The 23,114-nt window shown below is 37.3% G+C and overlaps 3 protein-coding genes across 3 annotated transcripts in view; 2 read left to right on the top strand and 1 right to left on the bottom strand.

Annotated features, from left to right (window-relative positions):
- Positions 1–23,114, top strand: part of Acad11 (acyl-CoA dehydrogenase family member 11) — an 87,071-nt gene that overhangs the window by 35,512 nt on the left and 28,445 nt on the right. Inside the window, exons 9-15 of the mRNA XM_010625599.2 lie at positions 3,045–3,293; positions 3,605–3,753; positions 4,949–4,988; positions 8,598–8,675; positions 9,524–9,662; positions 13,893–14,000; positions 15,751–15,849. Of these exons, the coding sequence (XP_010623901.1) occupies positions 3,045–3,293; positions 3,605–3,753; positions 4,949–4,988; positions 8,598–8,675; positions 9,524–9,662; positions 13,893–14,000; positions 15,751–15,849 (862 nt within the window). The remainder of the gene's footprint in view (positions 1–3,044; positions 3,294–3,604; positions 3,754–4,948; positions 4,989–8,597; positions 8,676–9,523; positions 9,663–13,892; positions 14,001–15,750; positions 15,850–23,114) is intronic.
- LOC104863148 (ubiquitin-like protein 4A) lies at positions 2,903–3,743 on the top strand. Its single transcript, XM_010625463.1, is given in 2 exon segments — positions 2,903–3,349; positions 3,351–3,743. Coding segments are annotated over 2 exon segments (468 nt in total). The 5' UTR covers positions 2,903–3,038; the 3' UTR covers positions 3,508–3,743.
- Positions 16,722–22,239, bottom strand: Ackr4 (atypical chemokine receptor 4). The gene is made up of 4 exons (XM_033759509.1): positions 21,789–22,239; positions 21,406–21,569; positions 20,861–21,268; positions 16,722–18,349 (listed from the first exon to the last, which is right to left on the bottom strand). The coding sequence occupies exon 4, from the start codon at positions 18,339–18,341 to the stop codon at positions 17,289–17,291; it is 1,053 nt and encodes a 350-aa protein (XP_033615400.1). The 5' UTR covers positions 18,342–18,349; positions 20,861–21,268; positions 21,406–21,569; positions 21,789–22,239; the 3' UTR covers positions 16,722–17,288.

Below are 23,114 nucleotides of genomic sequence, written 5' to 3'. Positions count from 1 at the left end.
TTTTCACACCAAAGAAACTATTCGGTATTTCAGTTAAAGAAATCTCTGTATGAACATTAAAAATAGGGAACCCTAAAATAAAACTAAAAAGGAAAGTAAAAGAGAAAAGGCAATGATGTAACATTAGAATAATCCTTAATTCTGGAGATGAAAATGGTCCCCAAACATATTTAAATTGCTTCTTGCTCTTATAGTCTTATTGAGGAGTACTTCTCTTAGATTTTTTACCTGATGTTCTTACAGAACATCTAGTTCTAGTGGTGAACCCATCAGGACATGGGCTTTTCTTAGTTGGTAGGTTTTTTCATTACTGCCTCAGTTGCATTACTTGTTTTTGGATTATTCAAGGCTTTATATCTTCATGATTCAGTTTACTAATTCATATGTCTTGCTCTTATAGTCTTATTGAGGAGTACTTCTCTTAGATTTTTTACCTGATGTTCTTACAGAACATCTAGTTCTAGTGGTGAACCCATCAGGACATGGGCTTTTCTTAGTTGGTAGGTTTTTTCATTACTGCCTCAGTTGCATTACTTGTTTTTGGATTATTCAAGGCTTTATATCTTCATGATTCAGTTTACTAATTCATATGTATTAGGAATCTATCCCTTTCTTCTGGATTCTCTAATTTATTGGAGTACAGTTTTTGGAAGTAATTACTAATAATCTGGAGTTCAGCAGTGTCTATTGTGATTTTACTTTTTTCATTTCTAATTCCATTGATATAGGTCTTTCTCTTTTTTTAAGATTGGCTAAAGGTTTATCTACTTTATTTTTTCAAAGAACTAGGTTTGCAATTTATTGGTTCTTTGCATTGGTTTTTTAGTCTCAGTTTCATCAGTTTCTGCTCTGATCTTTATAATTTCCTTCCTTGTACTAGCTTTGGATTTGAGTTATTCTTGGTTTTCTAGGACCTTTAGGTGCAGCATGAAGTTATTTATTTTGGCTTGCTCTGTTTTTCTGATGTAGGCATTAACAGTCATAAACTTCCCTCTTACGACTACTTTCATTGTGTCCCATAGGTTCTGTTATGTTGTAATGGCATCATCATTTGATTGTTTTATGACAGTAATTATTCAACAATATATTGTTTAATTTCCATGTGTTTATATAATTTCTGTGGTTTTGCCATTGATTTCTAGTTTCATTATACTATGATTTGATGTGCATAGGAAATTTTTGATTATTTTATATTTATTTCAACATGTTTTATGGGCTAGTGTGTAGTCTATTTTGAGAAAGTTCTGTGCTGAGAAGAATATGTATTCTGTTGTTGGATGGAATATTTTGTAGCTATCTATTAGGTCCATTTATTCAAAGGTTTGATTCTGCTCTGCTGTTTCTTTTTGTTGTTGTTGTTGTTGTTGTTGTTGTTTTGTCTAGTTTATCTACTTGTGACAGGACTACTGAGTTCCCCCATTATAATTGTCTTAGGTTTTATCTGATCTTTTATATCCAGTAGTGTTTGTTTATGAAGTTTGGGTATGCCAGTGTTAGGTGTATATATATTTATAATCGTTCTTTCTTCCTATGGAATTATTCCCTTAACCAATGTACCTTCTTTGCTTCTTCTGATCAGTTTTGACTTTAAGTCCACTTTTTCTGAAAATAGGATAGCTACTCCTGCTTGTTTTGGGGCTCCCAAATCCAGGGTAGAATATTATTTTTTGTCCTTTGATTTTTAGTCTGTCAATTTCTTTTTGGTTTAAATGTATTTGTTGTAAACAATATACCAGTGAATTTTTTTTATCTATTCGGCCAGTCTGTGTCTTTTGATTAGAGAATTAAGACCATTCACACTGAGTTATTGCTACAAATTACTGTGGCAGATTCCCCTCTTCTTTTCTTTTGCTTAACTGTTCACCATACCTGGTGCATTCATTTTAAACTTTTTGGCACTATTGGCTTTGTTGTCTCTTTTTAAGGCATCCTTTAGAATTTTTTCAAGCACTACTTTGGTGGTAATGAATTTCTTAAGGTGCTCTTTGTCATGAAAAGTCTTTATTTCTCCGTCAATTTTGTTTTGTTTTTTTCCTGTTAAGTTTATTGGCCCATTTAAAGCAAACAATACAGTTACATTTATCATTGGGATCTTTTGCCTACATGATATGTCTTGGTTTCTCCATCAGTTTTGAAAGATGGTTTTACAGGATATTTTAATCTGAGTTGAGTTATTTTCTTTTAGGACTTGAAACACTTCACTCCGTGTTCTTCTGGTTTTAGGCTTTATGTTGCAGTGTGCTGTAATTCTAATGAGTTTACTTTTAAAGTTCTTTCCTAACAGCTTTTAAGATTCTTCACATGTATTGTATTTTGGGGATTTTTGATTGGGTTGTGTCATGGAAAAGTGCTTTTCTGATCATGGTTATTTGATGTTCCATATTCCTCACTTACATATATGTTATATTTTTTCCTCATATTTTGTATACAATAAAAGCCAGTTAATAGCAACAACTATTCCACCCTGGCAATAGCAGTCAAATCAACAATGAGAGATTCAAAGACAAACTGGATATTGATATACCATAAGAACCAATAAAAGCTACTCTATACCCCCTGAACAATACAAAAAATATCTATAATAATAATATAAACACAAAGACAAAGCAAATATTAATATGTAGTAAACATCTACTAAATGCAACTACCATACCACTATTAACAACAGAAAATAATTCAGCAATAATAACAGTCAACTAAATATTTAAAGATTGGCAAAGAGTAATGGTGAACCAGGTATGGTGGTGCATGCCTATAATCCCAGCACTTGAGAGGCTGAGGCAGCAGTTTGAGGCCTCGAGTCTGAGGCCAGCCTGAACTACAAAGTGAGACCCTGTCTCAAAAATCCACAATAAGTAAATAAATGAAACAAATAATAGTAATACTAATAAAAGTGGCGGGGATGGGAAGGGGAAACAAATGAAAATTGGAAAAAGAAGACAAGAGGAGGCAGGTGGTTCCAGTCGCGTGCCCAAGACAGCGTCATGTGACGGGAGACCGTTGGGGAGCCGGCCCTAGTGGATGCCACTCCGCTCACCATGCAGCTGCTGGTGGAGGTGCTCCAGGGCCGCCAGTGCAGCCTGCAGGTGCCCGAGGATGAGTTGGTGGCCACGGTGAAGCAACTCGTCTCCGAGAAGCTGAACGTCCTTGTGCGCCAGCAGCGGCTGCTGTCCAAGGGCAAGGCCCTAGCAGTTGGGAAACGACTGTCAGATTACGGCATTGGGCCCAATTCCAAGCTCAGCCTGGTGGTGAAACCTCTGGAGAAGGTGCTCCTGCAAGAAGGGGCTGCCCACGTTGGGGCAGAGCCCCCATCTACGCCTGTCTGGCAGCTGGTCTCTAAAGTCCTGGCCCCACAGTGCTGCTGATGCCAGCAGGGTCCTGGAACAATTCCAGAGGGATTATGACAGGTCCTTGAGCCGCCTGACGCTGGATGACATTGAACGCTTGGCCAGCCGCTTCCTGCATCCCGAAGGGACTGAGGCTCTAGAGAAGGGGTTCTCCAAATAGAATTCCCGGATGCCGGGGAGGAGCCCGAGGCCTGGCCACAGCGGCATGTTGCATTAAATGTGTTTTCATGTTGCAGTTTGGCTCCTGATAATAACAGCTGGTGTGTGCCCGGCTCTCGCTAGGCGTCTGGCGCCCCTCACAGCCCTTCGGCCTGGTTCTCTCCCACCCCGCAGCAGAGGTGAGACGGCACAGCACAAGGGCCCAGCAGCGACCTGAAGTGCCTGGCTGGAGGAGGAGCGGCGCACTGTGGGCAGGGAGGGTGGGCTTGAGCACGCCGTGACTACACCCTGTGTGACCCTCCAGGGAAACAGGGGGCCACTGCTGCCCAGTGCAGACTCCTGACCTCTGCTGTGTCTGGCAGAGCCCTTGGCAAACCTCGTCAGAGGCCGGGTGCCAGCCAACCTGTGTCCCCTTGGCCTCTGCAGTCCGTGTAGCACGTCTTGTTGAAGGAGCAGTGATCTAGGGGCTGGGGAGTCCGAAAGTCACACAGCCCTGTGGCATGACTTGGAGCTCTCTGCGGGGACCTTCGACTTTGGACCGAAGCCAGAAGTGAAGGCATAGCGAAGCATGGGCTGGACGGGGGTGTCCTGGCCCTCGAGGACCTGGCTTTTCTCTGGGACCCTTGCTCGGCTTCTCCCCCTGGAATTGGGTGCTTCTTGCCTCTTTGGAAGGCAGATAACTCAGTGAGACAGCGTGGCGCCTGGTGGTTCTCGCGTCTTGTGTGTCCACTTAGCAGGCCTCTCACCACCTTCAAGGGACATTGGAGCCGGCCCCTTGGAGGAGGCTGCACCTGTTGCACCTTGGGAAGATGTCTCTAGGTCCCTATACAGGGAAGGTGACAGCCCTGCTGGGAATATCATGCAGCAGGGACTGGCTGAGACTGGTAGCTTGTGATGCTGTTTCTTTGCAGTCAGGGCATGTGTTCTGAGAAGAACTCTAAACGTCTGCATGTGTGGGAAACTGAGCCACAGAGAACTCTGTTAGCGAGGCTGCTTTTGGTTGCCAGTAATCAGTTCCACAACAAGGGAAACTTCCTGGTGACCCACAGCAGATGAACAATTTGAGATTCCCAGTTTCTTCTACCTCTCTCTGTTTTCTCCAGTTTCTACTTTGTCCCAGGCCACCGCCTCCACGGAGCTCTTGTTTCTGTGGTATAGTTTGTCTCACATACCCCAGCAAATAAACACTATGGTTTCACTGGTTTTAAAAAAAAAAAAAAAGACAGTGCAGAGAAAAAAGTAAAATAAAGAATCCTATTAAGAAGTAAAACAAAATTAATAGAATTACATAAAAGCAACAGAAAGGAACAATCAAGAAAAAAGAGAGCGAGAGAAAAAACAAAAGACTTCCTGCCACCAAGGCCCCCCAAAAAACCAATGAAGAAAAAGAGAAATTAGCCCAAAATATTCTCTGTGTTTTTGAATGTGTATTTTCTTTCCAGAGTCTATAGATTGGAATCCATCAGCTATGAGGGAAGGATAGTGAGTAATTATTAAGTTCCATTTTGTTTCCACACTCATGTTTTTGTGTGTGAATGGTGAGTTCTGCCCTGCTTTTCCTGCTGGGTGTGGTTGGTCAATGGTGTCTGTCCTAGGGCTCTATTCACTCCCCAGTTTCTGTGACCCTCTGTTTGCCCCATGTCATGGATTTTGCCTCCTACCTGTATAGCCTGTGAGTTTGTGTGACACCCCACTGTTCCAGGCAAATGTCCAAGCCAACATATATCTCTGATCACATTGGCAGGTTGGGAAAGAAAACAGCACTGTGCTAGGTATAGGCAGTGGGGCACAGGGCCCAAGGAGTTTACTGGATGTAATGTCAGCACTTTCAGAACCAGACACCTCTGAAAACTACACGTGACTCACCTGGTTTCTCAACTTGGAGGACACAACCCTCACTTCCTGGCTTGAACTTAAGCTGCTCAGAGGGTCTATTTCCACCCTTTGTCCCTTTCTACACCTATCTCTTGTGGCTGTCACCCACCTAGCCACTGTGGTAGGGTGACACCAGAAACTCTGAAGGGTGACCCCAGAAACCTACAGCTGTTCTATAGTTGTTCTATAGCTAAGTCTTAAACAATTAAGCACTTTCAAATATGAGAGGTGCTGCACTGGATTTCTTCTCCAAACCTAGCATGTCTAGTAGATGGAGTTCCTTTGAGAGTAAAACCCTACATTGTTTTTTTGCAGTTAACAATAACCATGAGCTTTTCTCAGGGCTAGTGCTGCTGGCCTGGTCCATTGTTTCTCTTGCAGCTGCTGACCCTCTCTGGGATTACCTTGTGTTAGTGGAAACAGGCTCTCCTCGACCACAGATACATTTTTCAGTTTTTTCAGTGGATAGGCTTTATCATATGAAGTATTAAACATTAACATAATTTAAGTTTTTCATAACTATATTATCATAAAGGGGTATTCAGAAATGAGGAAATTGTAAATGTATTTGTGTAATATATTTATTACCAAACACCACAGCATTGACTATTTCTGTGGCAATACAAAGGATGGAAATAATAAACATCCGCAAACAGGAAATCTTCCAGTTTAACTGTCTTCCTGAGAAAAATGATGAGAAGTGTTCACCCTGCTGCCTTTGAAAGTGCAGGCCTTTGCCTTCTTGAATTCTCAACGCACACAGCAGTACTGTAGACTAACCATTCTTCAATGAAAGGAGTTTGTCAGTACATTGCTTATTGGAGTGTGTCTTTGTAGAAAATGTGATAACATGGGTGAGAGGTTTTGACACTGCTTGTAGCCTTCAACCAATAATTATACCCAGGTCAAGTACAGAAAAATTAACAGGTACAGAGATGTTGTATTAGTAAAATACTGGAGACTGCTAGTAGAATCCTGTGTTTTTGTTGTATCTTCTTTTAGGTACACAAAGTAAAGGTTGTTATTTTATCTTGCTTTTAATTTAGCTTTACCCACATATTTGTTTTACTATTTTACTATTTATTTAACTATTCCTTCTTGCAACTCAGATGTTTCTTCTAGAATCAACTTCCTTACTGAGAATCTGTGGGCAAGCTTTTTCCTTGTTAATCTTTATTTGTCTCTTTTCCGGGGAGGGGGAGTGGCACAGGAAGAAATGATAACTTCATTTCAATTCTTGAAAGACAGTTGTATTAGATATAGAATTATAGGATGATAGATATTTTCTCTTCGCAAGGATTTTTTTTCTTTTGTACTGGGAATAGAAATTGGGTCCTTGCGCTTGCAAGGCAAGTGGCAGAACCACTAAGCTAAATCCCCGGCCCTTCTCTTAGCAATTAAAGACATTATCTTACTTCTTTTGGCTTCATTTGTTGCTATGGGAAGTCAGCTCTCACTATTATTTATTTAATTATCAATAACCTTTCTATTTTTCCCTTCCTCCTCCTTTTAAGAGCTCTTATTTTTCTTTGGAAGTTTTATTGTTCTTCTTTCTAAATTTGAAGACATCTATTTTCTATCAGTTCTGAAACTTCCTGAAATAATTGTTCTAAATATTTCCTCTCTCTCCACTTCTCTTCATCTCTCCTTACATTAGAAATTCTCTCTGAATCCGTCACATCCCTTACCCACTCATAGTTTCCTTTTAATTTCTGTGCTACATTCTGAATAATTGCTTCATAGCTTTCTTCCAGTCTTTTTTTTTAGTTGCATTTAGACAGCTGTTCAGCTCTCCACATAACAACAGTTCTGTAATTTCAGAGTGTGTCAGAATTGTCTAAAAGCTCTTAAACACACACACACGCACGCACGCACACACGCACGCAGTCTCACTGAGATAAGATAGGGCTCCGGCCCCTGTTTTCACCCATTTCCCCAAGGATACTAATACCCACCAATGTTTGAGTACCACTGTCATGGAGTTTAATTACCGAAATTTTCTTTTCCTTTGGGTTGCAGTCAGTTCTTTTTCAAATTTTCTGTTGATTTTGATAGTCCTTTTTCATACTCTTACTTTCTTCCTTTATTCTTCAAGTCTCTTAAACATAAACATTTCACATTCTATATCTGATCATTATCTATAGTCTTTGGGAAACATGACCGTTTTGTTGGATTGTTGCTAATTCTTGCTTAGGGTGCTTGGTTCCTTTAGTGATTAGTAATTTTTCATGGTGAGCTCACTTTCCTTGGAATGCAGTTTTATCTGGGGGACCTCTTTAAGGCTTTTGCTTAATGTTCTATTTTTCAGAATTTGCTTTTGTTTCTACCAGGTGTTTGAGGGACAGTTGCCAGTGATATTAATTTTTGGCTTGAGGTTTAAGGGTCACACAGGTCTTGAATTCAGATCCCAAACTTGGGTGAAAATAGGCTTTGGTTTAGAAATGTTTCTTTTATCTATTCCACCAGAAATAAGACCCATCTATGAATCTATTAACTCCCTGGTCTACCTTTGAGAGGATGGGGATTTTTGTGTTTGTTTCTTTTTTTTTTTTTTTTTTTTCTCTCTGCTTAGATTTTATCCATCAAGCATGCTGGATTTGGTGGAGGACAGGGGTGATCCCTGACCCTCCCTCTTGCTGTACTACTTAGCTTTGTATCCTGATGCCTTGCTGTGTAGCCTGTGAAAGCCCCGGGCCAAAGCTAACTCATATTGGACCTCATTCCTCAAAGTTTTGTCTCCAGTATTCCCTCACATCTGAAGAGTTGCACTTAGTTCCACACCTTTTCACTCCGGTTCATCTATGCTATACCAAATGTATTTTAGAGTTATTTTAAATATTTTACCTAGTCTTTTTATTTGGGTGATATCTAGGGTGCCATACTATGGAAATGGAACACTCAAATGTGAGATTATTACCAATATTGAGGCAGCATAATTTTGTGAGTAGCAGACCTTTTATTGTTTTGTGTCTGGCTTTAAAAAGATATATTACTGGCCTGGGGATTTAGCTCAATGGTTCTGCTGCCTGCCTCACAAGTGCAAGGACTTGAGTTCGATCCCCGGTAACCACGCCCCCACAAAAAAAGGCATATTACTGATTTAATATCAGCTGAAAAAGTTTCTTCACCTAAATATGTTTACATTGGATAGTATCTGTATGACATTGTTTATTTTGTATTAACTTGAGCTAACTTTTTTTCTGTTATTATTTTAAGGAAGTTTTTGAGTACTATGTTCAAAATGAAAATTCAGTGAAGAGGTGGAAACAACCTTCGGTGATTGATAAACTCAAGGTAAGAAAACCTTTTACATTGGAAATTTCATTGCAAGTGCTTTTGCACACCTTAGTTTTTGTTATTGCTGTATATATGTAGAGAGTAATTATATCAGTAATAACTTTTTTAAAAGGAAACTTAAAATTACAATCTATAATACATAAATTGGGCCATGTGGTATTCTATATATGGCATGTGATGAAGATAGCATCTTTAGCTATTCAAAGAAAAGAGATCAACATTACCCATTATCACCCATTACTAAATTGAGACTGAAATCAAAGCAGGATGTTGGAGGCCTGTGTAGCTCAGTGGTAGAACTTGCCTAGCATGCACAAGGCTTGGGAGCACAAGGAGAGGGAGAGAGATTTGGGGAAAGAGAGAGAAAGAGAAAACACCATTTGTACCATTTGTCTCAGATGCGCTTAATCCATATTTCATATTTAAAATCTTGTTAGCAACACACATAAAAACTGAAATGTATAGGGGCAACCCACTTTCCGGGTGTCTCCTGTCCCTCTTAGGCAGGAGCTATCTTTCCCTCAATAAAGATTCCTTATTCTTTTTTTAAAAAAATTTGAAATGTACAAAAAATATGTTTGGCATAATTATACTCAAATTTGGGATATTTTACAATAGTTATCATTTAACAAGAAGCTGTAAAGTAAGCAAATATAATTTTTCAGCCAAAACTAAGGAAGCCTAGGTGAAAAGATACTACCTTAACAGTGTAAAAAACTGTTGATTTATAATGAATTCAGTAGCCACTTGATTTTACACATTGTAGAATAGAATAACTCCATAGTATTTTTAAGTTACTTCAGGTCGTTACACTGTGGTCACTACACTTTTCATCACCTTCACAGGAAATGGCCAAAGCAGAGGGCCTCTGGAACTTGTTTTTGCCAGCTGTGAGCGGTCTCAGCCAGGTGGACTATGCCTTGATTGCTGAAGAAACTGGGAAATGCTATTTTGCTCCAAACATCTTTAACTGCCAAGCACCAGGTTACGACATTAATTGAGAACAGAATTTTCTCTCATATTTTGAGTAGTGTTTAAATTTTCTTGATTTTATTATAAGGAAGTTTTTCAACAGAAAGTCTGCATAATTTTACTTTTCAGTTCATTTGATTTAAATGCAAAAAATAGTGTTGATGTTTTCATTGGGCTATTTTTTTATTAAACATGATTACCTCTTGAGTATTGGTGAGTAGAAGTAGTGACCAAGGTTATTGGTTATATAAGGATCTTGATTTCCTGATTGGGGATGGATATTTTTATGACTGATTGGAATGTAGAGTTCTAAATCTTTTTTAGCGTCACCATCTCTCCATTCCTTCACCAGTTATTTACTGATTACTTGCTATGTGCTAAGGATTCTTCTAGGTCCTGATAGTGTATCAGTGAATAAAATATGCTATACTAATAAATACAAAAAATACCTCTGCCTTCAAGGATCGATTTCTAATAGAGGGAAAACAAAAATAACAAAGAGAGGGCAACAAAGATAATAAATAAGTTAAATTATGCAGTTAATCTGAAGGTGAATGGTACTTTGAAAAGAAAAAGCAAACAGATTAGGATATGGGAGCTCTGGAACACTGAGGGACAGAGAATATGAGCTGTACTTTAAAATAAAGTGGTCAAGATTGGCCTCATTAATAAAAAGGCATTTAATAAAGGTAATTGATTGACTTAGGCTGATATCTTGGGGAGGGTCATCATAGCAGAGAGAACAGAAAATTCAAAGATCCTAAGGCATTGATGGTGAACCTTTCAGATACCAAGTGCCAAACTGTGATCCCCAAACCCACTTATTGATCATAAAGTGCCAATGCTACAATAAACCTGAATACAGTACTGATGTTTTAGTTTAGAAAAAACAACTCTACACTAACATCTGGGCCAGGGATTTAGCTCAGTGGCCTGACTTTCAAGTGCAAGGTCCCGAGTTCGATCCCGGGTACCAAAGGGGAAAAAAAAAAAATACATCTATGTCCTAAAAGAAAAACACAATAACACTTGTGCGACTGGTTTGGCCATCACTGCCCTAAGGGAAGAATATGATTGATATATTTCCATGAATAGCTAAGGAGGCCATTGTGCTAGGGGAAGAATAGTAGAAGAGATTAAGGATTAAGGGCTTCCTTTGCTAGGTGGTAAAGGGGTTCAGTAAGGGTTTATACTATCAAGAAGAGGAAGAGCCATTAGGGATTTGAACAGAGTAGTGACAAGATGGAATCTGTTTTAAAAGAAGTACTTTGGCTGCTGGGTTGAGAATTGACAAAATGTGGGAAAATAGGAAGCAGGAAATCTGTTTTGGCTATTCTGGTAAAAGATAATGCTGGTTCAGTAGTGGAAAGGGGTGATTAGTGGAAAGATTCTAAATATATTTTGCAGGTAGATCCAAGAGGAGCTCTTGATTGCATAAAGGGTGTTAATGCAGAAGTCAAGGATACCTCCAAGGTCTTGTGACAAATCATAAAGATGGGGGAAGAAGGGAATAAACCTGGAATGTCATCTATAAGAAGTGTTTTCAAACCTGGATTTGCAGAATTGCTTAAGAAGCTTTAGAAAAATTCAGATTCCTAGGCACCATCCTACAGATTCAGATTTAGTGCATCTAGAGTAGACCCTTGTGATGTCTTTTCCACCCAAGTTACTCTGGTTATTTGGATACTGCAGTTAAAGACTAGTACTTGATTTATAATAGGGTGATTATGGTACTGTATCCAATAATGTCCCTGTAGAAGTTGGGCCTCAGTATTGCCTTTTGTGCTTATTGTATGGCAGTAATTCTATGACTCTCCCCAAGAGTTAATGCTGTGTTAAGCTGCCAAAAAGAGTTATTTGTAACTCTATTGGACTTTAGAGAGAAAATGTAGTCTAGGTTTAGCAAAGTAGCTTCATACTAAGCCCTCGTTTCTTTGCCCCTCTTCAGATAGTTCATAGACTTCTGGAGATGAGGAATTTGTCCCTTCCCTAAACACTGATGTATCAAATTACTGCTTGTAGTACATTGTAAGAAACTGTCTTCAGAGTTTCTAATGATTTCATTTCAATAGTATGAAGTTAATACGAGAAACTACAGGGCTGGGGATTTAGCTCAGCGGTTCTGCGCGTGCCTGGCAGTAACAAGGGCCTCAGTTCAATCCTGGTACAAAAAAAAAAAAAGAAAGAAAGAAAGAAACTACATAGGTAGTGTGACTTTTGTGGAAAGGGAAATAAACTGGTAGTGTTCTAGTTTAAATTGTTTTATTGCTGTTTATAACGAGAAATATATGGTTTTGGACCCAGTATGTAGCATATGTATTTGTTGTGTATGTTACTGGATGGATGAATGGATGGATGGATGGATGGATAGATGGATGGGTGGATGGATAAATGGGTGGATGGTTAGATAAATATGCCTATATATTACTGAAAATTTTTATGAAACACTTTGCATTATTACATGTAGTGCATTCAAATGTTTTCCACTGAATTTAATCTAGTGTTTTTATTTTATTCTATTTTCCTTTTTGGAGGATGCTATCCATATTCTGTTAGATTAATTATAATTACACTCATGTGCCATAGCATGACAAATAATGCTGTAGAAGATTTATTCTCAGATGCAACTCTACTACTATTTTTCCATTGATTTCTTCTCACTAGATGGTCATGGACTTTTTCTAAGGAGTAAAATTTCATGAGTCTATCAGTTTGCCATTCAAGTGATATGGCAAGATTATTGAAATTTTTAAAATGGCAGGAAAACACACTTTCCTCGACTAAGGAATTATTAGCAACTTTCCTAGCCAAATAAGATTTGTAAAAGTGAAAGTAGAAAAATAAGTGTTTTCATCTAGTACTTGAGTTATCTTCACTGAGGTCTTGAACATTGTGTTTTGGAGCATTTCCAAAGCAGATAAAGAAATCTAACTGAGGCTGATGAAATACGTTGGGAGGTTTCTTAAATATAAAAGATTAGCTTCTATGTAAATTACCCAAATCATTTCCCAAATAATGTAGTTGTAAAAGCTTATGGGAAACATAGTCTTCCTATTTATCTTTTTTTTTCACCTTTCAGTAAATCATGAAATAGTAATTGGAAATAGTAATTTCAATGCCAAATCTACTACTGGAAAATTTTAAAGCTTTTGGGCTGATATTTTTTAAATGGGAAAAAATTTAGATTGTTAAAGTAACTGGGCTTATTTTCCCCACTCATAAATTATAACTGCTAGCTTCTCAGAATAAAATGATAATTTGAGGAATTTTTATTCAGTAGTTAAATATTTGAATTATAATAACAAAACAATGTAAAACAAGAAAAGAAAGCAAACAGTGAGTTTCATTAATTATAACTTAAGGCTTATTTTTTTCCCCTCACTTAAAAAAATTTAAGCTTGTGTTAATCTACCAGGAATTTTGTGCATCATGATATAATAATGATTGTTAAGAGTATTTTAACCAATCGCTTCTCGGCCTTTTGGCTAAGATCAAGTGAAGAGTATTTTAACCAGGCTGGGGATGTAGCTCAGTGGCTCCATGCCTGCCTCACAAGTGCAAGGTTCTGAGTTTGATCCTTGTACTGGGAGAAAAAAAGTGTCTTAACCAAGCACAAACATATCTTGAGTTTACTTAGCCTTAACTCAAGTTTTCATAGGCATTTCAGTAACTATCCTTAGCATCATGATAAGAGGCGATACTGAAGCACTTTTCCTCAAATCTGAAGTAATCAGTATGCCAGGGAGTGGTTTTAGATAGCAGTTTTAGAAATTGGATAGCAGTGGAAATCATAGAAGCATGCAGAGTATTTTGCTTATGGCACACATAAAGTATTCTTTTAACTAAGAAAGATACCATGGTGTGTTATGTACTGAAAAACATGGATCTTTGAAATTATCACTGCTGTTTTCTATCCAAGGCAGGGATTCTGTCTGTCGCCCTGCTTGAGGGAGGTCCTAGTACTTTTCTAGGTGGTCTGTCTTGAACAAAAGTAAAAGTAGCATTAGAAGCAAAAAGACAACAATGCTATGCACGTTCAGAATAAGTTAAATATACACTGAGTGCCATGTACTTGTAATTATTTATGGTATGCTTTCCTTGAAAATTCTACCTAATGCATGTTTCAGAATATTGTTGTTAGGAAATGTTTTCTCAAAAGATGCATGCCTGTATCATTTATAGAAGTTACGGGTTTCATAGTGGCCAACGTAAATGTAAAACACAGGTTTTTCTTATGTGTAGACACAGGGAACATAGAGGTGCTGCACCTGTATGGAAGTGAGGAACAGAAGCAGCAGTGGCTGGAGCCTCTTCTTCGAGGGGAGATTACCTCTGCCTTCTGTATGACAGGTAAAGGCCAATCAGTGTGCCCCTCGCGTGATCAGTATCCTGAAGTTACAGAGGAGCTAAAGAAGTGCGGGGTGTGGCTCTAGCTTTCACTCATGTTTGCCCAGGGCCAAAAATGTGAATAGGTTTGAGTCCAGTTTCAAGTTCTGGCATTTTTAAATATGCAGAATAAAATTGTCCTCCTCTTTGGAGGATATCAAATGATGTTTTCTGGCAGCCTGCTTTAACCTTAGCAGCAGAGTAAACCTAGTCTCATAAACTTTTAAATTGCATTTTAAAAATTTGTGTCTTTGGATATTTAAGATTGTTTTGCTGGGGATGTAGCTCAGCAGTGCTGCACCTGCCTGGCAAGTTCAAGGTCCTGAGTTCAATTCCTGGTACCAAGAAAAAAAAAAAAGATGAAGATTGTTTTTACTCTGATGTATGAGATATTCGTCTTTGTGATAATTTTATAGAAATTTAAAATACTCAACTTTTCCATAAGTCTAGAAAAACAGAGTTTTAAACTTTGCTGGACACATGGCTCAAATTATAATCATGTGAGAAAATAAAAATGGCAAACAATAAAAATGACTTTGCTACGATTTATACATAAAAAACTGGTTAAAAATTCTTTAAAAGACAAAAATCATTATCTTTTTATGATTGAGTATAGAGTTAAACTGAATGTTATTTGGGCATAATTTTTTAGTGCTTTTATTTTTATTTTTATCTTTATTATTTTGTTATGTATTTTTTTCTGTTAAGTTTATTGTTACATTTTAGGTATACAATACAGTTACATTCATCATTGGGATCTTGTACTTTTACATGATGTACCTTGGTTTTTATTTTTTTCCCCATACCCCTGCCCTCCCTTCATCCCCTCCACCCTTCCCTATTTACAAAGACTTTGTTTCCATTCCTTCCTCTTGTTGTTTTTTTCTTTCCTTGCCTGCCCCTCCCACTTCCCCTACTCCTTTAGAACTTTTCTTCCTATTTCAATTATTTAGTGCTTTTAATAATGGTCAGATTTTATTGTTTTCTCTATCAATTTATAATAAGAAAGCTAATTTCCATTTAACTTAGTAATAGGAATTATTGAACACCTTCAGTACAATGTATTCTTTAACTGTGGGTTACAAAGTACACAGTGTCCTTTCTCAAAAAGAAAGTCTTGCGTGAAATATCAGAAGGAACCATTTAGAAGAGTATCATATTAATAAGTGCAAATTACTATAAGAACTAGCTAGTTCTTAAATGCCATATAGTAAAGCAGTTATTTAAAAACACTTACTGAAGAACATACATGTTGAGCAGATTATAAAGAATGTAAGGTATATAAATTGAGGAATGCATTCCCATTGGAACCTGCAAGGAACAGTAAGAAAGTAATAAGATAATAAACTGTATATATATATATAGCGAGGAAACTTGACTTGCTGATATTTAGTACAGATTTCCATTGTGGGGAGTAAAAGACAATATTTTTGATCTACATTTGATATTTAGAGAAATGACTAAGTGACTTGTGTCCTGAGTTAGACATGAAGGTGGGAGTTTAGAATTCAGAGTACCGATCCCCAACAGTCCACAGATTTCATTCATTCATTCTCCCATTGAATGTTTATTAAATATGTACAATGTGTAGGTTAGGGGAGGACCAGAGAAGATAAAGATGCCTCTGTCCTCAGTCTACAGTCCTGAATCTAAGCCTCTTTTGCAAAATAATGATGTCTGTCTGCCTATAAATTCAACATTTCTTCATTTACAGAGCCTGATGTGTCTTCCAGTGATGCCACAAATATTGAATGTAGTATTGAACGAGATGGAGATAGTTACGTAATTAATGGCAAGAAATGGTGGAGCAGTGGTAAGTGTTCTGCATAATTTATTATTCACCGGGTTGACCCTCAGCAGAATAGTGCTGCGATTCATAATTACTAGTTTCATGATCATAATTCTTTAAATTCTGCCTTTGACAGCATGTTCAGGTTTAGAAATAGAGGAAAAATAATTTTTAAAAGATAAGCTCAACACATTATTAAAACTATATGACTGTGGGATGGGAAGAGTAGCTCAGCTTAGCATGCACAAGGCCTTGGCACTTAGAATAATAATAATAATAGTAATAATAATAACAACAACAATAATAATTTGTGGTATATATTTTCATTGGTTAAAAATGTTTAAATGAAAAATAAGAAACTTTATATGCTCAGCTTAGCATGCACAAGGCCTTGGCACTTAGAATAATAATAATAATAGTAATAATAATAATAATAACAACAATAATAATTTGTGGTACACATTTTCATTGGTTAAAAATGTTTAAATGAAAAATAAGAAACTTTATGCATGTATAATATTTATCGGCCAACTTTTACCAATAGACTCACATATTTTATAACTTTGGGAAGTTAAAAAAACTGGAACTCATAATTATGATTATCTGATAAATGCTCCTAGAATATATATTGGAAACCTCATATTTATTAACAACCAGTTATTACAAGAGAAATTTGACATCATAAGGAATTTACCAGGAATGTATGAAAGGACTAGAAAAGTTTATGATATTTTGTTTTTTGGTTGGTTGGTGTTATTCTTTCTGTAATTTTATAAAATTACTTACACATTAAGAAACAGAAAAAAAGATTAACTTTTGCTGTATGATGATTCAAGTACTAAAATTATGCAGAAAATGTTTATTACATTATATTACAATTTAGAACATTAAAATGATTATAAATGCCTCTTAATATTATAATAATATAAGCACATTTATGAATAGGTTTTAGATTGCCTAACCTACAGCATTTTTAAAAAAATTACTTTGTTGTGAAATTATTATAAATTCACAGGAAGTTATCAAGATAGTACAGAATGATCCCAGGTATCTTTCATCCATTGATGAGCCTGATGGTTTATCTGACATAATTAAGGCCGCGTATCAAAACCAGGAATTGAAATTATTTGGAGAATTCTGTAACATTATACCACATGTGTCAATTTGTATAACCACTGCTGTAATCAAGATACGAACTATTCCTTCACCCACAGAGATCTTCCTCTTGATAGCGTAGTACTTTTATTTATGCCTGTTCCTAATACTTTCCTATATTGTTGTTTCAATTTTTTTGTTTTATACATTTATTGTTCCCTCTTCTTGACTTCTGTCCTCACTCTCCTCGCAGCTTCTTTGTGATAAATTACAAAAAAATAGTGCTTGATATCTGAGTTTCAGATTAATGCAGATGTTTTACCTGAAGAAGAAGCATCATCCAAGCAAAAGACAGAGCAGTTTTACATTTAAATGGTAAAAGAACTTGTTGGCTCTGTCGGACCCTCTGAATCAAAAGGTATCTCCTCCACATTTTGTCTATGTCTTCTCCAGGATCCATATTTCTTGGCCACTTTCATAATATAGTTTTTAAAAGAGGCTCCCATGAACACATACAGGACTGGGTTGAGGCAGCTGTGAAAGAGTGCGATGCTCTCTGTGATTTGGATGGCAACATCCATGCGTTTGCTCATGTCGCAGTCAGTGATCAGGGAGTAGATGATGTCTATGGCCCGGCAGAACTTGACAATGTTATAAGGTAGCTGGGTGACGATGAAAACTATAACCACTGTGAGCAGAACTTTGAGGGGTCGAGATTTTTTAATATTGGGCATCTTCAGGAGTGTCCTTGCTGTAATAAAGTAGCACACCCCCATAAAAAGAAAAGGAACCACAAATCCGATGCAGATTTCCAGCATTTGAATGGATGCTTTCATTGATGTTCCTAGGTGGTGGGGAAAGATGGGAATGCACCTGCTGTTGTCATTTACTGTGTAAAAAACCAGCTGGGGTATACTCAGCAAGATGGCAGCCATCCAAACACAGAAACAAATGATCCAGCAAGGTTTTCCTACTCCTGACTGGCTGGGGACTTTAGTTACTGCCCAATATCTGTCTATGCTAATACAAGCCAGAAACTGCATTCCTGAGACAAAGTTTATTGTGTATAACGCTGAAGTTATTTTGCACATCATTTCCCCTAAGACCCACCCGTGAGCAGCATTAACTGCCCAGAAAGGCAAAGTGAACAGAAGGAGTAAATCAGCCACACCCAAATTCAGGATGTACACATCTGACTTGGTTCTCTGTTTCTTGTAATAGGCATAAATTGCCACAACTACGGAGTTGCCTGCAAGTCCAATGATGAAAGCTACTGCAAAGAAGGCAGGGAGGAAAACTTTTGCAAAGTTTCTGACCTCTTCTTTTATGCAGATCACTTCATACTGACTGTAGTCATGAGTGCTGTTCATTTCATTTTCCTCATAGTAGTAATCTACTGGTTGGTTCTGCTCCAAAGCCATGGCTCAATCTAGATGGCAAAAAGAATGCAAGATACTAATTTTAATATGAAAGGGAAGCAGCTTTTGTCTAGTATGTGTTCTCTTCTTTCTCTAGAGAACATACTGCTGAGGAATATGTGAGTCTGAATGTGCCACCCTTTGAAAAGCTTTAACAGGAGCCACGTTGGAGTGTATCGCTAAGATTTGTTACCTGTCCTTTATTTTTACAAGTCTGTGGGCAGAGCTGGGAGGATAAATAATATCTTTGGCAACTCTCTTCGTAATTAAATCCTAAATCAAATTGAAGACTTTTACGTAAATATAGTTTACATTGCTATTTATGTAAATATAGTTTTTAAGATATGAAAATTTAGTCGGATTTCAAAGGGAATAAAAAAATGTCCTAATTTTAACATCTATACCTTAGCAAATCTTACAGTGTATATCTGCAATAAAGTACATTTTAAAATCAAAATAAATTAATAATTTTCTTTTAAAAATGCTTATTCATTTCATGTTAATTTATAAATTTAACTTAAATAAATTAAATTATTTGTACCAAATTTCACTAGTTCGCTTTTAAGAAACAAGACCTCCTTTAATCAACCTCCCTCCAAAACTTGACACTACTTGCTTTTGATATACTATTATTGGCAGCACCATCAACCCCCTGGACCTCTGAGCTGTGAGCCTGACCATCCTTGATTTCTCTCTTACCTTCACCCCTCATTTCCCTAAGTCAGTGCATACGTTCTTTACCCGCCAAGCAGGTATTAGTTCTGTCTCCCTCTTCCAGTCTACAATCTTGGGTTCATCTGAACAGTTTAACTCTCATGCTTCTTCCTGGCTTAATGCAGTTTCATCCTGGCTGGAATCTTGTTATTTCTGCTCACCACCTCCTTTTGATAGCATTTTTCTTACTGCTATCAATGTTCTATTTCTAAATTGCCAATCTGCCAATTCCCTGGTTATCTCCCTACCTGGAAGACATATTGCTTCCCCTGGAAGACACAATCCAAGTTCTTAGCCTTGATACCCAACTCTCCCTCTGTTACATGGTGTCACCCACAGCTACTGCCACCTCTCCCCACTTTGTGCCCCGCACTGTAGACAGTGTAAGATGCTGATTTGCCAGACACACACTGTGCTATTGCACATGTCTACATCTTGGTCATTCTGCTCTTTCGTCCCTCTTTCTTACCTCTCCCTTGAAGAGAGCATTGCTGCTCAACTAACTTGATGTCATTTCCCCTAAAGGCTTTCCTGACCCCATACATACCTTCCAGAGAATTGTCCGTGTTCTATGAAAAATATGTGCTACCCCAATTGCCTTGTTCCTCTAGGTTCTAAATTCACCAAACCTGTTTGGTTTGTGATTATAATTAAAGCATATTAGCATTCCTGGCACACACTAGCTGGTTAGTAAGTATGTGTCAAACTGAAGGTTTTGCCAATGGGGTATGAAGCTGTTACTCTAGGATAGCTCATATATCAGGAATCTCCTGTCTCAACATTAAATTACTGTACTATATTTGCCGATAGCACCCCATAGTTTTATGATAAGCTTGTACAGAAGTCCCAGGACTTACGATATTTATTATGACTGTCAACATTTTTATTATATTGCTCAGTTTTGCTTTTTTCTTTAGCCTTTCTATCTCCTTGGGTTTATTTTGTTCTTTGAAGAATCTCAAGTAACCCTATGGGGTCAGTCACGAAAATAATATTTTAAAATGTGCTAATTTATATGGTTTATTTTCAAAAGAAAAGCCTTAAATTTGCTAGCTTTTTTTTTAACTCTTAATTTTTAAAAAAATTTTATTGGTACATGTTTGTAATCCATAATGACTACATTCATCATAGGCTACCCTTTTTTCAGTGAGTAAAGCAAAATTAAGGTTTTCTCTTAAAGAAAAGTACTACAAAAATTGTTTTCATTATGCAAAATCAAGTACCAACAATTTAAAATGACTGGTCTATCTTTAAATTATTTGAAAAATTCCAACCCAGAAGACTACTATGACCATTTTTATGCGTTATTAACACAATATGAACTGCGCTCTTTTTTTGATTCATAACAAATCTTGAACCTGATGATAAAGAATAATATGACCAAATAATGTAAGATATTAAGGAAGAGTATTTTGAAGTAACAATTAATCATACTAAAATGTAGGAATGGAAATTGTTTGCAGAAAAGATTCTTCTGGCAGATATATGGAAAGACATTGAAGTGTTTTTATAATGATTATAAAAACAAAAAAATAGTGTTTATTAAAAAAAGCAGAAAAGTCACATAGCAAAACCTGTTTTCTCATTAATAAAGTTTTACAAACACATAATGGTATTAAAAATAATATTTTCTTGCTATAGTCAGAATTTTAAGGTTGAAATATACAGCTGTTTTTAAATAGCTCTTTTTGTACATAAAAATTTTAAACTTTTATGCATCAAATCTCCCACTGTATAGGTAAAAATACAAAATCTTTGAGCTTTAACAATATAATATCCAAGTCAGAAGGAGAAAAGAATGAACTAACCTGTTTTCTGTGGGCAGAGAGGAGCAGTCTTGAGTGCAGAGAGGAAAAATCAAATGACTCTTCTAACTCGGGCTACTTTTGTTTTCGTTTTACACTCCGCCTTTATGTTGGATCAGAGGACTTTCCTGAAATTTAACCTTGTGAGCACATGAGCTTTTTATGGAAAACCACCCTATGAAGTTAAATCTAAGTTCTTAAGTATCCTAGGGTACACATTTGAAAGAATTCCAGCTTGTTTCCAAAACCACAGTTCTTTCAGGGTTTCCACTTGGCTGAAGAGAATAAGAAAGGGCTTGCAGCTGAGCAGCTAACTGATTGCCAAGGCAAAACCAGATTCTCCCAGGAGCATCCAGGCAGCCACGCACTTACTGGCAGCTTTTAGAAAAATACTCTCTCAAGTTGTTTTGTCTAGGAAATAAAGCAAAAGTGATTTTAACCGAGAAAATTCGCTTTTTAAAGAGTAAATTATCAAAGGCTAAATTATGAGTAATCATTAACCACTTACAGTAATCATTTTATGCCATGCCATTTAATATTTTACTTACACTGTCAGGCTCCTGGTATCCCTGTACTCTTTCATCTATGATCTCTGTCCTGTGCCTTTCTCCATGGCTTTAAACTCTCTTGCATTACTGAAATCTTTTTCTTCTAAGACCAGAATACAAACCTTCAAAAGGCTTCTGTCTAGGAGGCTGTGTCATTCCCCAGGCTGCCAAACAAATGAAAAAGAAAGAAAAATTTATGCAGATTTGGGCTTGGGGGTCTACTTGAATTTGCCTCTTCACATTTGCATGGCTGTTGCCTTATTTATTTTCTCATGCGAGGCCAGCCTCAGTCTCCACCTGCAGAAGTTATTTCAGACCCATGCCATTTTTTTCTCCAGCTCACACAAAAGAAGTTCGTTATAGCTCGTCTTTATCTTCTTTACCTTCCTGCAGTTTGGTATATGTCTGAGGCAGTTTCTCCTCCTCATCCTCCACTCTAGACAGAAGCATCATCAGCATGCAATCACACCAGCTCAGCGCCTAGATTTGTAACATTTGCCATTGTTCATGATGTAAATAGTCCCACCATGGCCAATTTCAAGCTATCAAAGTCAAGTCACCACATGCAAATTTGCTAAAAGATCAACATAATTAGCTCTGCTGAGCAGGGTCTAGCACAGTTTCTCCAAAAACAGCCTGACTGATTATTCATCCAACCACTTGTCTTATTTTTATCCCTGCCTTGGCTGGACTATCTTTCCCCTTCTCTGACCTCTTATTTTTCTTGGTCATCTGTATATTTGGCTAGAGGAAATAACCCATTAAATTCTTATAGCAACCCACAAAGTCCTACAAGGTCTGCCTTTCCCCTCTCTCCCTGCCTCTGACCTTATCTCACATTGCTCACTGTTACATTAATGTCCTTGCTGTTTCAGAAGCATACCAGGCATGATCCTAATCAGGCTTTTTGTGCAGGCTCGTCTTTCTGCCTGGAATGTGCTTGCTCTTGATATTTATAAGCTTCGCGCATCTTTGTCTTGCAAGTCTTTGCCCATGCACCACCTGCTCACTGAGGCAAGTCCCTAATTACTCTGTTTAAAACACCCATCACCCACCTGTTCTTTTTTTTTTTTTTCTATTTATTTTTCAGCTTTAATTGAGTTTATTGGTACATTTTAGGGATATAGTACAGTTACATTCCTTGTTGGGATCTTGTACCTCTACATGACAGGTCTTGGTTCTCATTTTTTCCCCTTACCCCTACCCTCCCTTCACTCCCTCCTCCCCTCCCCATCTACAAACACTTTATTTCCATCTTTTCATTATCTCACATTTTTTCTTTTCCCTTATTACCTTTCCCCTACCCATCCCACCTTCCCTACACCTTTAGCCCCTTTCTTCCCATTTCACAATGTCAGTAATCTTATTAGGATCTTATGTATTATTACAGTTTATTCACACCAGAAAAACTATTCAGTATTTACACATGTGTGACTTATTTATTTCACTTGTACTATATTCTGTATAGCTATATAATTATCAATTATATAAGCCCTTCAATATAGCTATACAGAATATAGTACTGAACTGCACATATTAATATTCCTGCCTCCAATACTCTTGCCACTCCACTTTAGATGCCTAACTCTTATTTAGGAAAAGATTCAGGTCTGACCTTAATGCCAATTAATCCAGGAAGCCTTCCCTAATCCTTTCAAATTAGATTGAAGACAATACCATCTGTGCCTTCACTCTTATAGTACCATCTC

Source organism: Fukomys damarensis, unplaced genomic scaffold (genome assembly GCF_012274545.1).
Source record: "Fukomys damarensis isolate Sample0158 unplaced genomic scaffold, DMR_v1.0_HiC HiC_scaffold_37, whole genome shotgun sequence".
In the NCBI taxonomy this organism is placed as follows: Eukaryota; Metazoa; Chordata; class Mammalia; order Rodentia; family Bathyergidae; genus Fukomys; species Fukomys damarensis.
Note: the sequence above shows the minus strand (reverse complement) of the source record. Positions and strands in the feature narration are given on the sequence as shown.

Excerpts from the sequence above, each read along its gene's own strand:
- Ackr4 (XM_033759509.1), bottom strand. The coding sequence starts at position 18,341 with ATGGCTTTGGAGCAGAACCAACCAGTAGATTACTACTATGAGGAAAAT.